General features: G+C 43.9%; 1 protein-coding gene across 1 annotated transcript in view; it reads right to left on the bottom strand.

Annotated features, from left to right (window-relative positions):
* The window catches only part of USP4 (ubiquitin specific peptidase 4), a 776,462-nt gene that overhangs the window by 631,520 nt on the left and 129,787 nt on the right, over positions 1 to 15,155 (bottom strand). The window contains exon 4 of the mRNA XM_085625029.1: positions 1,244 to 1,370. Within this exon, the coding sequence (XP_085481155.1) occupies positions 1,244 to 1,370 (127 nt within the window). The remainder of the gene's footprint in view (positions 1 to 1,243; positions 1,371 to 15,155) is intronic.

Here is a 15,155-nt window from a genome sequence, read left to right as displayed (position 1 = left end):
CCCACTCTTGGTTTTCTCAGAGTTCGCTTCAGCATCTCTGGCAGAAGAATTGCCATGATGAGCAATCCTGTTTTTAAAGTTTCTTTAGCCGAAGTTATCGACTATATAGGAGCTCCTACACGACGGTGCTCGTACCTGTGCAGACGACTCCATTATTCAGAATTAGACGCATGTTCTTTATAAAATTGAACTGTTCTGGAAACTATTGTCTTTGGATCACTCATCATTCTTTACGATTGTCTACCGGCCTCTCGTCACATTTCGATAACTTCGGCTAAAGAAACTTTAAAAACAGGAAGCTCTCATTGACGGTTATTACAGTATATTCTTGTACATAGATGACACGCTAGCTTGTAAAGATTCTATACGTCGTGAACTTTCTGCGTTGTTGTGACCTAGTCTCTATGCGCCACCCAGTTTGATTGATTGATTCTTTGCCTTGAAGAAGCCCATGTTTGGGCGAAACGCATTGGCTGTGAATGTGACAACATCAATGGAATAAAGAAAATTTGAAACCTTATAAGTCCTGTGTGGATTACACTACCTGCTAATATTGCCCTCCCTTTCCTTTAAAAAGTTTGGGAAAAATATCAGTTACCTTTTGCTGAATAAATAACTATGTACTTTACTTGTTTTCTTTTTTTTTTTAATGACAAATAAAATTAGACATAGCTGATTTCTGCCTATTAATGCAGTTTAGAAATCGATTTTTCTTTGTTTAAGGGCACTTGTCTATGGAAAGGATTTGCACATAGGTGTATATTTTTTGTGCTCTGGGATCCCACACGCAGGAGACTATTCCGTGCTTATGACTATTGATGATGAAACTGGCATGGAGAAATGGAATTATATAAATGTTGTAACGCAAAGACACATTTCATTTGGTGGAAAGCGAAGTCCGACTATCTGCAATAGAAACATCTTGGTAAACTTTACTACTCAATGACTCATGTTCCAAATAGAATAACATTCCACACTGCAAAGCAGTGCGCATATTCTATTCCTTCTCAATTTCAAGGCCACAGCTTGTCAAAAATGCAAATTATTTTAACTGCATAAAAATTAGTGTAGTAAAAATTACAATGGTGTCTCTAAAGGTCAAACAAAAGTAAATTTTAAATTTCCTATTTGATGATAAAAAAGGAATCATATCAGCATTCTAATTTTGGAACAGTTAGGGATCAATATAGTTTAGTATGCGTACATGCTACCAAATACACAGCAACATCTGTTAGCATCTCACCTATTGTATCTGCTTTACTGAACTGACGAGTCTTCAGATTATCCGGGTCACTGTTTTCACACAGCTTCAACTCTAGCAAGTAGACTTCTACTTTGCAGTGTTTCACGAAAAGTCCATGCTCTATAACCTGCAAGAAAAGGTCACATAACAATAATGTAGGTGAACTGCCAAAAAATAAACAAATGCATATGTACAGAACTGTCAATTCAGCCTGGAACACCGGCCTCTGTTTGATAATGCATACGCATTTAACACTACAAGCCAGCCTCAGACTCCAAAGAGGTTAGTCTAAAATACAAACAAAAGGAGAAAAAAAAAAAAAAGCTGGTGGTGTTTTCTGACTGCAGAAACAGAGCTCAAAAAGTAGCTTCGACTACACTATTAGTTTTAAGTTTTTTTTTTATTGTCGAATTCTTTAAATGAGAAGCATATAACTTACAGTAGGCATCTGGCATTGCCCTAAACTGACAAATCGAGAAACACCTGAGAGTAGAATGGAGGCCAACAATACAGTACCAGAATTCCCTTCATGGATATTACAAAATGATAATACAATAGATTTACACGTTTCCCAAACTGAAACTACGTTTCTGAATTTAGAAAGCAAAAGCATTAAAAGGTAAGTTATGGGGTGTTAGCCAGAGAAGTGTTTATTTTTTATTAACTTAAGGAACTTTTTCTTACGTGTGTATCTAGATCTGCTGCATATAGACTTTGGTGTCGGGAGACGGAGAAATAATCTAATCTTCAACAGACTAAACCAAGCGGTGAGTGCATACAGCAAGGACTACAGGCTCAACCGTTATGGAGGGCCTGGAGGCGGCCCACTTCAACTGCTCATACTGTGACAGCATCCAGCGCTATGTAGCACGTTGAGAGGTTTACTAAATAGGCTGTGAAGACTGGGGCTTTACATTCACAAGCATGGCATTTTCTTTCAGGAGACATGGGCCACTGATGATATTAGTAAGGACGGTTACTATTCGTATACGATCCCTGCTGTTTGTTCCTCATTGGGCATGGCCAGGGGGGTCTGACTAAGTGGGTCAAAGTCACCTTAGAGTGCAGAATTTCCCCTATCCCCTCTGATTTGTCTATTTAAAGTGGTTTTATCCAAGTGGTCCAATGGTCGCTGTATGGTTTGAATTAATTTTTACAATTAGTATTTTGATACAGATTACATTGCCAATCTTAACGCACTGTCTGATTTTATCGTTGGTCTGGATGCACAGTTAGCTTTTTTATATAAAGGATTTCAAATTATTTTAGATGGGCATTTTAGTGTTAAATTGGGGCCAACTCAGGTAGCAAAACAGGAAACCAGGTTTGATTGCTTTAGCATTGGAAGTGACAAGCACCCCAGGAAAGGGGGGTGGGGTGTCGGGTCCTCTTCCAACTCATCAAAATGTTCGACCTCCTTAATATCATCGAACTTTGGAACCCACTTTATACGAATAAAACTACCTTTGATAGGGGGAGTGCTCTCCAGTTACAGACTACATTTTTGCCTGCCGTGACCTGTGTGCTAGGGTATCCAGGGCTGCAATTAACAAAAACCCACAGAGTGACCACAGCCCATTAAGCCTTGGCCTATGTATTGCTGGGACAGGGGTGCGGGGGGCTAAGCTTTTAACGGCTGGGTCTCCAATAGTCAAGACCAAGGAATTGGGATTGCGTCTGACATGGAGAAATGTGGGTATGAACGTTTTCCTAGGTAAAATTTGTGCTAACTACCACCCAATGGTACTTGATTGCCTTGGCCGGTCTGAGAGCCACCAGGTTGTGTCCACCAGATTGGTTGAGCTGGTGTCAGCGATGAGTATTCTGCTTATGAAATGGAGCAGACCAAGACGACATGAGCACAAGTGGTCCTACTAATCCTGTAGAAAAGCTTCAATGCAACTCCATGAGGCCCTTAAGGAAATACCAAGGAATGCATATAGAGTGCACCAATGCAGAGTGGACTATAAGGGCACCCAAAGGGCAAGACGTACAGAGCTTCAAAATGACTCTTGGGGCAAGTTGGTTATGAACTGCAGGCTGAAAGACACAAGAGCATTCTTGGCTGCCACTAGACATATTGATTGTGTGGGAATAAATCTTAATTCTGTTATTACCTCCATTAGCCAAGAAGCTTGGGTTAATCACTTTAAGGTAGGCTATGGGTCTATGAGTGCCACCTTTGCCCTTCGAGGAGGAAGCGGCATTTCCCTTAGCTTTGGAATTCACCATAGAGGAAGTAAGGGAAGCAATTAATAAAATTCCATCAAAAAAGGACGCTGTCACAGACGGGGTTCCCATGGACCTGTATAAATATGCCCCGGGCTCGTGCCCCCCCACCCCTATTGTGCAACTGTTTTAATGCCAATTGCAAGATGGGGGTTCCTTACACATGGCGCATGGCTGTTCTTGTCCCAATATTTAAAAAGAGCAACCCTTGATCCCCAGAGTGCTACTGGCCGATATCCTTGCTAGATTCTGCGGTTAAGCTGGTAGGGAGAGTGATGCTGGAGCCCATGCTACACTGGGTGAGGGAGACTGACATTCTGTCAGAAGCACAGTAAGGGTTCATTGAGGGTCTTGGTATGATGAAGCAATGTTTTAATTTGCACCAGCAGATTATTGAATAAACCATTGCTGAATAGGGCTCCATCTGCCCGACCTTCATGGTCCTCTCCGGGACCTTTGATAGCATGGTGAGATCCAAACTTTGAGAGATCCTGACTGATATTGGGTGGCAGGTGTTGGCACTTGGGCTTTCCCTTGGGCCAGTTTGATTTTCTTTCCAGAGAATTTTGCTTTGCCCATGCAATGAATCCTCACCCCACGGCTTGCTATGGTTTATCTTTTTTTGTAATTTTTATCTTGACTTGAGAAAACATTTCTTATTTCCAATCATTAAGAAACTGGCCATTAGAAGCATTTGAAATATTTGCAACTATTGGACTCCCTGTCTATTTGTATTAACTGATGCTATTTTTTCAAATGTGGGGTCAAAGGAAGGAATTTAATGCCGTTTTAATCCTGGCGATCTGTTTAACCATAAAAAATATTATCTTAACTTGGACACTGTTTTGTATTGCATCTATTGTTATTTTGTAATCATCTTTCTTTATAGGTTGAGCCTAGACAGCGCATGGGACTTCTGGAAGACATGCTGTTTTCAGTATGTGGGCATAAATTCTGCCCCCATCAGCCAATTTGTTCTAGTGTGCGTCGTTCCAGGAGGTTGCTTTTCAATGGCATATTGTCCATAATGGCCCCTTCTTCTTGTGTCTTGCTTCTTCCCTGGAGCATTGGCCAATTAACACAATCCTTTAGCTTTACTGTATTAGCCTTTGTGTTGGCGTACTGTTTTTGTCATTGCAGAGTGCCCTGTTTTTGGTAGCTTCAAAGTCTGCAGCACTCATGGTTTCCTGCTCTTCACTTATCCATCTCAGCTTGCAGTTCCCTTAAACTTCACTTAATCTTCCCGGTACCATCCCACACATGACCACCTCCCACCACTGCTGCTTGTGTTTGCTTTTACTTTACCCAGCACCGTTTCCTGCTAGTCTGCCTCTGGACTTGGTCAGCCCCGGCACGTAGCTTCCTTTCTTTAGCCGCTTCTCTACAAAACTGAGGACTGTATGCTTTGCTGGCAAGAAATCCCCAGGACATAGGATTGGTGGCAAACCGCCAACACAGCCGTTAGTAGCTCTGTAAGCATAAACCCTTCCAGCTTCCTGTGAGGAAGACCTTGGGGTACACAAACCCCGGACTGAGGCAAATTGGACGCCTTACCGTTTCGACGATGATACAATCCTGCTGGAATTAAAGACAGACTTCTCCCTTCCGCAGGACGCGTACCGTAACCCGGAAGAGGAAACCCCGGGAGGAGGCGGACCAGAGGTGACGAACAACCAATCCCCAACATGGGATCCAGGTCACGGACGGCAGAAAAGCGGGACTGTGAACAGCGAAGGGGTGTCAGCCCGGAAGAGGAGTCCAGAAGCAGGAGACGCGGATTACGGGAGAGACGCCGAGACACCACGAGACGCCGCCGGAAGCATTGAAGGAGGAACCGCTGACGAGGAAGACCACAAGGCTCCTGAAACCTGGTCGGAGGACTGGTGGATCCCGGAGGGCGCACAAGCCGCCACAACTCAGGAGAGTTGTGGCTTCTAGCGGTACGTGGCGGAACAAAGGTGGGAGGGTGGGAGCAAGCATAGAGGGAGGGTAACGTTTTATATGGGTGATTACTTCTCTACTTCGTTCTGGACTCTTTGGTCTCCAAGCCACAGCCCTTAATCCCCCTCCTAACCCTTGAAACCCCCCACCCAACCGCACTGCTCTTCCCCCAGGGAAGAGCAAGACAGACGTCAGGGCATACATTGTCTATACCTTGAAAAGAAAACCGGAGGCAGTGACCAATTAAAACCACAGTTATTTGTTATTGTTTTTCTTTTACCGCCCATCTTTAACCCCTTCTGTGCCCATGACGAGCTGGACTCGTCATGGGCCGCGGTTGCGCTGTGCCCATGACGAGTCCAGCTCGTCATGAACCCCGCCCGCTAATGCAACGCCCGGCACAGGGCGGGGAAAGGGCGTGGCACACAAGGGGTTAAAAGAAAGACCACCGATTGTGTGTATTCCCCTTACTTATGCACTTGGTGTGGTGACGGTAGACTAAAATGTCGCAATGAGACATTAACCGCTCCTTCTCATTTGTTTTCTTTTCCGAGTGCATTCCGGGACCACCTCTTCGTTCCACCATGGCTCAACAGCTGAACCTCTAACGAAGAACCACCCAGGAAGACGTTTGTGAAGTTCCCTATGCCAGAAGTGAACTTATTGAATTGTTTTGTTCCTCAAGAATATCCTCTGTTCAACCCCCTTTCTTACTCTCGCCACCCCAAAATAAATTTCCCAATATTCACCCTATACGGCCTCCTAGCTTCTGTTTCCGACCGTCCCTCCGACATTTCCCTAACCCCATTCAGTGCACAGCTAATCATCATAATGCACTTTTTAAAATGAATATATTTTATCTAGATGTGCACCGCGCTTCAGGTTGGCACACAGCGCCCCTTTTTTAATTAGACTACAAGGGCATTTTTTAATTACACTACCGGGGAAGGCAAATGGAGCTTCTATCATGCTCTGCTTCGGGGGCTGATTATCGCCACTTTACCTCCCCAATGCCACCCCCCACACTATCATCTCCCAACGTCGCTGCTTGTGTTGATCTGGCGCTCGGCTCTGGGGGATCGTACACTCGCTCACGCTGCTAGCTCGGGCACACAATTTCCGTAAACACAACGTGTTCGGTGACAACACACATCATCCTGCACCTAGGCTCACCCTCCTGCATGCCTTAGTGATGGGAATCAAACCAGAGTGGTTCCAGCCTTACCGGATTGCGATCCACAGGCTTAGGCATTTTGTTTGTCTCCACAATGGCATATATCTGGGGGCACTACATATTGTTACCGGGTGGAACCTCAACGAAGACCCTTAATGGAAAAGCACAGTCTGAATTACCATAATAACTGTTACAGGTTTGCAGACGGTCCTGTGCTGGCATTTCTTACCGTACAACCTATGAAAGGAACGCAGATACACTGTGACCTGCACATTTATGGTGATTCAAGTGTTTATATCATGATCTGTTGCATTGCCTGCCCTGAAGGTGTTGATATATGTCTTTTATGCCTTGCAAACTCAGGATAATAAGTACTATGTGATATTCTTGGTTAGTATGCACAGTAATAATGGGCTTTCTGCAAACCTCGGCAGCTTAAATATCGGTATTGCAAAATGCTTCCTGGGCTAATGAGGTCAAGCCTTTCACATCAATCATTTTTAACAGAGCCCATTTCTGCCCACACTAGCTACCACATGGGTGCTTAAAAACAAATTCTATATCTCACTGCAAGCAAAAAACCAAAAGTATACCAATAGCTTTAACTTTCACAAACGCAAGACCGATTCCATTTCAAATGCTTGTTTAATTTCGGCACTTGCACTTTACTTGACTGTACCTTCATTGGGAATAGGATACCAAAAAAGTAGGAAGACATAAATTCCTTTCTTTCTTATTAATGTTGGAGACCCTTTTATGCTGCACTTGTACTTTGAGGTTTTTAATCCCTTTTATGCATTGTACTGTTTCGAGCTGTTTTGATATTGTCCTCTTCCTTTATGATGTACTATTATGGTTACTCTGATAACCGAAATAAAGTTTAACTTGAACTTCAAGTCATGCAGTTCACTTTTGAGAGACAATTGTGAGCAAGGTTCCAAGAGACCAAAAAACAACAATGCTTCTGCTTGAAAGGGTAGCAGGGAGGCTGGTTTATTAATTCAAAGAAAATACTCTTAAGGGAGAACTAGGATTTCCACAAAATAGCTTCCTTCATCGTGGCATTGTCAAATATTCATTAACACTAAAATAGGAGAACTATTCCATCCCTGGAGTTTGGAGACCGCTAAACAGGGAAAAACAACATGCAAACCAGTAGCACAGCCAGGCATGGCCCACTAGAGTGACAAGTAGCACAGCCAGGCTAAGCCCACTAGAGTGACAGTAGCACAGCCAGGCTTGGCCCACTAGACTGTCTGTTCATGAGTCAGTCAATGCAGTGTGTGGCTGAAGCATGGATTGAGCTCCAGATTGCCTGGTGCAAATTTCAGCAATTGAGACACTTTTTGCTAACCGCAGCGCCTACCCTTTCTCTTCAGGAATGACCATTTATACTACCCGAAGAGTGTAGAATCTTCCTTAATATCCGCTTGATGGTGATTTTGGGAAGGAGAAGAACCGGCATAAACATGTGGAGAAATTTTTTGACTAGTGTATCAAATAATACTTTCTTTGAAGTTGTACTTTAGGAACCTTGACATCAAGTCTAGGCATTTGGAATGTCTTGCTGTGTCAAACAAATGGAGCCCAGTGTTTCCCAGAGGTATTCCTAAGCCCATTTTAATACATATTCTTTCCAGAGATGCTTGCGTACTACATACGCCTAGGTAATCAAGGCATAGGAGATGCATCATTTATGTGGAGATTCCAAGCCAGAAGTTTGTGCTATATCTTCGTAGACTAACTCAAACACGTTCTGGGGCAAAATCTATCCTTCTTTACCTAAATTTTGCATTGAAGAGACAGCCACCATTAAATGTGAATAATATCGGTATGTGAGGAAGGGTGAGCCTTTGAACATGTTTTTCTTCCAACATTAGTAATCCAAAAGGGGGGACAGGGGGCTATATTTAAGGAGGTCCAATGTACAAGCCCCAACAGACTATATCCAAAGCGGGGTACAGAGTTCCTCAAGTACTAGAAGGAGGAGATGAGGTTGGTAAATGGAAGATTCATTCACCAAGACTTGTTGGAAAGCAACAGGGAACCAGGGAGATTCCCTTAGGTGGAACTAATGCTCTCACACACCCAGCAAGCTAGGTGTCATGCTTCATCATATGAGCATTGCCCCTCGTCAAGTCGGCGCTGCAATCCTTGACGGGCTCCCGATACCGGGGCTCTTTATCGGGGATCTTTTGTTCCTGCCGATATATGCTTGGGTGTAAGGGGCCTAGTAGAATAAATGTAGCAGAAAATGGAAGTCTATGGTAAAAAGGGTTGGTCAGTCCTAACAGTGTTTTATTCAAAAGGTAGACTACCCTATTAAAAAATGTGTAGAGTGGCTAGGTGCTAGAAAAACGGTGTCTAGACGTGAAGCTCTACTCTAAAATGATCGACATGTTTCTTGCCATGTTTGTCAGAAGGATCAAGGCAATTCATCAGGAGCAGGAACTGTCTACATAAAAAATGGTGATGTGTGCTCTACATACCACGTCCGATGCTGCTGACCTGTAGAAATGAAGTAACAACATCAAGGGTAAAACCAATTGCATCTCTACCATTACTACATGTCAACAATGGTGTTTACAAGAAGCACCGTGCAGAACGTGAAAATAACCTGCTTCAAGGTGCACTATTTCAAAGGATAAGTGAACGATAAGTGAGGGGGGTGGTTTGGTGTATTAGATCTACTAATACGCTAAAGCCGTTCTCAAGGACAAAGGAGGTTCACTCACCTAATACATTGACTAGACACGCTCGCAACGGAGCTGGCGGCTTTAAAGGACACCGATTGGGTCCTAGGGGAAAAGGGGGGGGGGGGGGGAATAGAAGGGACAACTACTGACAATCAAGGTACAATTGTGAGAGCGACAGAGCTTTGTATCGAGGTTGTTACCTCTAGTCGAGTTCATATGATAATAATATCAGACCCTTCAAAATTATCAAACTTGAAATCAGAGCACGTCTGACTTTAGCTTTACTAAAGCTAATGCCGTCGAATGTAGTAACCGGCATGATCAACTTCATACGAGAATTGTTTCTAGAGAGGATAGCCAATCAAAATCACTCGACCAGTTTAAAAACATATCGGAGAACAGGGGAACAAGAATTGGCCGTACTCGCCAGCGCTAACGAGCGCTTCTCTTGCAGACCTACCCAAGCCGCCAATGTCCGGGGTGGTAATTGACATCTGCCGCTGTTGCTTAGATATACAGCAAGAAGTGGGAGTGAGCCTGACGTAAACCACGTCTCCTAACGTCGCGTGGTGACGTGTCTGGTTGCTAGGAGCCAAATACAGACGCCGGGGCGTGTCTCCATGGCGTCAAAAAGTTAAACACTATTGGTTACTGGAGACGTAATTAGTAACGTCCCGCAGCAGTCTTATCGAGAATATGGGAAAAAATGCTCATCGGGTCCGTAGACCCGTTCAATTTGATTGCGCAATATAGTCCGGCATCACGTGTGGTGTGAGTTACACTCGTCACACGCAACTAGGTACGTCAACCAGTTACTGGAATGCCAACCAATGTTTGTGCACAGCATGGGGACGTGTGGGGAGGACTGAAAGAGTGGAAACAGATTCTATAAAATCTACCTATAGCTGTGATCCATACACTGCCTCTAATGTGCCGTGCTGTCGTTGTGACTAACGTCTAGATGTTGAGTGGATCGCACTCACCTCAAACACTGGTTTGCGATACGCAAGAATAAATGTACAGTAGTGTATGTGATTCACTGATAGGTAAAAGTTAAAACCCCCCAAGGGTAAATATCCAAGTGTCATGTAGATTGTTCACTCAGAAAGGGTACTCAACTTAGAGGATAAAGATGTCATAGTGGGTAGACCATGTGAGGAGGGCTGCTGGTACCTAGTCGTTGATATAGGAATGATTGGTAGCAGTCCACTGATAGAATAAATTGAGGTGTCACAGATCACGCAGTGGAGTGTCTAGTTTATGGAAGAGCACTCCAAGGGATATCATCATTGAGTCCGATGTTGTCACATGACAGTCTATGCACCCATCTTTGTTCTACTCTAAATAGAGAAGTTTTGGAAATGTGAGTGTGGGATTCTAGTATAACCCAATGTAATGAGTCGGGAGAATGATGTGACTCCAAAAAATGCCTATAGAGTTTGATTGTGGTGCGTTGGCAACGTATGTTGCTCCTGTGTTCTATTATGCGGGTTTTGACTGGTCGCATAGTCATACCTATGTATTGTAGCCCACATGGGCACGTGATCAAATAAATACATTGTTTGGTGTTGCAATTGGTATGTTTCTTAATGTTCCATTTGAAATTGGTAAGTAACGTGACCTCCTTTGTGATTGTAGTTAAATCACAGACGGTACATGTACCGCATGGAAAATGACCTTGGACTGGTGGTAGACCCCAGAGAGTGGTCTGTGTTGGGGTAACCATTTTCTTTGGTCTAGTGTGAATCAACATGTCTCGTAGGCTACTTGTTCTCTTGTAAGCAAATCTGGGTCTTGGTATTTGAAGATCTCCTGTATTGAGAATCCCCCAATGTTTCAAAATGGTTTTCTTGGTCCACACTGAATTGGGTGTGAACGAGGTTACACATGTCATGATGTCCTCAGGTGGTTTGTGGTGTACCTCTAACAGGGACTCTCTTGGATTATTGAGGGCCCTTTTCATAGAGTCTCTTACCACTTTATGAGGATAGCCTCTAGTCTGGAGGTTAGTGGCTAAGGAGGTTGCTTCTTCTTTGTAATCTTTAGTCGTGGTACAGTTACGTCTAATACGTAAGAATTGGCCAACAGGGAGGTTGTCTCGAAGGGCTTTGGGATGATAGCTTTGATATAGAAGAAGACTGTTGCGATCAGTGGGTTTCTTAAATAAGCTAGTTGAGAGCTGTCCCTCTGTTAGTTTGATGTGAAGGTCCAGGAAAGCAACTAGTGTGTCCGAGATAGTGTGGGAAAACTTAAGGAAAGGATTCTGTTGGTTGATCCACTGTACGAAGGTGTTACAAGTGTCAGTGGAGCCTTTCCAGAAGATTAAAATGTCATCAATGAACCGTTTCCAGAGAACAAGATGTTGTCGAAACGGGTTCCGGTCAGTGTTGATGATTTGTGCCTCAAAGGCTGCCATATACAGGCAGGCCAGGCTAGGAGCAAAGGTGCTCCCCATCGAAGTTCCTTGGCATTGATGGTATAGTTGCCCCTGATATTCAAAGAAGTTTTCGGTCAGTGCTATGGAAGCCAGGTCCATTATGAATGTGACCGGAGTTGGGGAAGACCATTCCAATGAGTTTAAGGCCATCTCTACTACTGTGAGGGTATCACCCCGAGGAATATTCGTGTAGAGGGCCTCCACGTCAAGGGTTATTAGTAGATCAATGCAAGTAGGGTCTTCTATTGAGTCAATTGTTCTAAGGATGTCTGTTGTGTCTCTGATAAAGGATGGTATTTCTCTCACCAAAGGTTGAAGAAAATGGTCCACAAATTTGGATAAAGGCTCAAGTATGGAGCCAATCCCTGACACTATGGGTCTCCCTGGGACCGGACTAGTACCCTTGTGTATCTTAGGCAAGGTGTAAAAGTATGGGGTCCTTGGTTCTGTGGCGTTTAGGAATGTTGCTTCTTTTTTACTTATCCACCCATTGATAAGTGCCTCGTTAACTAATATCGAAATGGTATTAGCGAGTCGAGGTGTGGGATCAACAGAGATAGGGGCATAGTACCTATCATTGTTTAATTGTCGTTTGCATTCTATATCATAGTCATCTCTAGATTGGATCACAGTGGCCCCACCCTTGTCCGCCTGTTTGATGATAATCGAATCATCATTAGCCAGTGTTTGCCGCTTGTATTTCATTCCTAGATAGGTTGTGGAATGAGGTTGGTGAAGGAGTAAGGGCTAAATCCTTCAGTACCGCTTTCTCAAAAGTTAAGATCTTAACCGGGACCATGGCATTATGAGGTGTAAAAGTAGAGGGGATGCTCAGCCCTGAGTCATTCTCCTGGTGGATAGGTTTGTCCAAGAAGTATGCCCGCAATCTTATTTTGCGGAACAATTTCTGAACCTCACAAACATCTCTAAACTTGTCAGTATTAGGGGTAGGTACAAAGCCTAACCCCTTCTGTAGTAGTGATGTTTCGAGGTCTGATAGACCACGTTGTGATAGGTTGACCACTAGTCCTTCTTGTTCTGGGTTTTGCTCCTGGTGTTCATCCCCTCCCATGGGAGGGTCCTGCCAGTGCAACTGTTTTATTGGGCCTCTTCTGTTGCGACCTCTTCCTCTGCCCCAGCCTCTGTCTAAAAAAGGGGGGCCGTTGTTAAAAAATGGCAGATGTCCTTGTTGAAATGGTTGGTACTGCCAGAAGGGGGGTGGAGGAGGACCTGGGAATAAGGGAGGCCCCTGAAAGGTGGGGACATTATAGTTGTAGTTGGAACGTTGGTTACGGACCATTTTCTTCAACCTTTGGTGAGAGAAATACCATCCTTTATCAGAGACACAACAGACATCCTTAGAACAATTGACTCAATAGAAGACCCTACTTGCATTGATCTACTAATAACCCTTGACGTGGAGGCCCTCTACACGAATATTCCTCGGGGTGATACCCTCACAGTAGTAGAGATGGCCTTAAACTCATTGGAATGGTCTTCCCCAACTCCGGTCACATTCATAATGGACCTGGCTTCCATAGCACTGACCGAAAATTTCTTTGAATATCAGGGGCAACTATACCATCAATGCCAAGGAACTTCGATGGGGAGCACCTTTGCTCCTAGCCTGGCCTGCCTGTATATGGCAGCCTTTGAGGCACAAATCATCAACACTGACCGGAACCCGTTTCGACAACATCTTGTTCTCTGGAAACGGTTCATTGATGACATTTTAATCTTCTGGAAAGGCTCCACTGACACTTGTAACACCTTCGTACAGTGGATCAACCAACAGAATCCTTTCCTTAAGTTTTCCCACACTATCTCGGACACACTAGTTGCTTTCCTGGACCTTAACATCAAACTAACAGAGGGACAGCTCTCAACTAGCTTATTTAAGAAACCCACTGATCGCAACAGTCTTCTTCTATATCAAAGCTATCATCCCAAATCCCTTCGAGACAACCTCCCTGTTGGCCAATTCTTACGTATTAGACGTAACTGTACCACGACTAAAGATTACAAAGAAGAAGCAACCTCCTTAGCAACTAACCTCAAAACTAGAGGCTATCCTCATAAAGTGGTAAGAGACTCTATGAAAAGGGCCCTCAATAATCCAAGAGAGTCCCTGTTAGAGGTACACCACAAACCACCTGAGGACATCATGACATGTGTAACCTCGTTCACACCCAATTCAGTGTGGACCTAGAAAACCATTTTGAAACATTGGGGGATTCTCAATACAGGAGATCTTCAAATACCAAGACCCAGATTTGCTTACAAGAGAACAAGTAGCCTACGAGACATGTTGATTCACACTAGACCAAAGAAAATGGTTACCCCAACACAGACCACTCTCTGGGGTCTACCACCAGTCCAAGGTCATTTTCCATGCGGTACATGTACCGTCTGTGATTTAACTACAATCACAAAGGAGGTCACGTTACTTACCAATTTCAAATGGAACATTAAGAAACATACCAATTGCAACACCAAACAATGTATTTATTTGATCACGTGCCCATGTGGGCTACAATACATAGGTATGACTATGCGACCAGTCAAAACCCGCATAATAGAACACAGGAGCAACATACGTTGCCAACGCACCACAACCAAACTCTATAGGCATTTTTTGGAGTCACATCATTCTCCCGACTCATTACATTGGGTTATACTAGAATCCCACACTCACATTTCCAAAACTTCTCTGTTTAGAGTAGAACAAAGATGGGTGCATAGACTGTCATGTGACACCATCGGACTCAATGATGATATCCCTTGGAGTGCTCTTCCATAAACTAGACACTCCACTGCGTGATCTGTGACACCTCAATGTATTCTATCAGTGGACTGCTACCAATCATTCCTATATCAACGACTAGGTACCAGCAGCCCTCCTCACATGGTCTACCCACTATGACATCTTTATCCTCTAAGTTGAGTACCCTTTCTGAGTGAACAATCTACATGACACTTGGATATTTACCCTTGGGGGGTTTTAACTTTTACCTATCAGTGAATCACATACACTACTGTACATTTATTCTTGCATATCGCAAACCAGTGTTTGAGGTGAGTGCGATCCACTCAACATCTAGACGTTAGTCACAACGACAGCACAGCACATTAGAGGCAGTGTATGGATCACAGCTATAGGTAGATTTTATAGAATCTGTTTCCACTCTTTCAGTCCTCCCCACACGCCCCCATGCTGTGCACAAACATTGGTTGGCATTCCAGTAACTGGTTGACGTACCTAGTTGCGTGTGACGAGTGTAACTCACACCACACGTGATGCCGGACTATATTGCGCAATCAAATTGAACGGGTCTACGGACCCGATGAGCATTTTTTCCCATATTCTCGATAAGACTGCTGCGGGACGTTACTAATTACGTCTCCAGTAACCAATAGTGTTTAACTTTTTGACGC

Source organism: Triturus cristatus, chromosome 9 (assembly GCF_964204655.1).
Source record: "Triturus cristatus chromosome 9, aTriCri1.1, whole genome shotgun sequence".
Classification (NCBI taxonomy): domain Eukaryota; kingdom Metazoa; phylum Chordata; class Amphibia; order Caudata; family Salamandridae; genus Triturus; species Triturus cristatus.
This window is presented reverse-complemented; position numbering and strand designations above follow the sequence as displayed.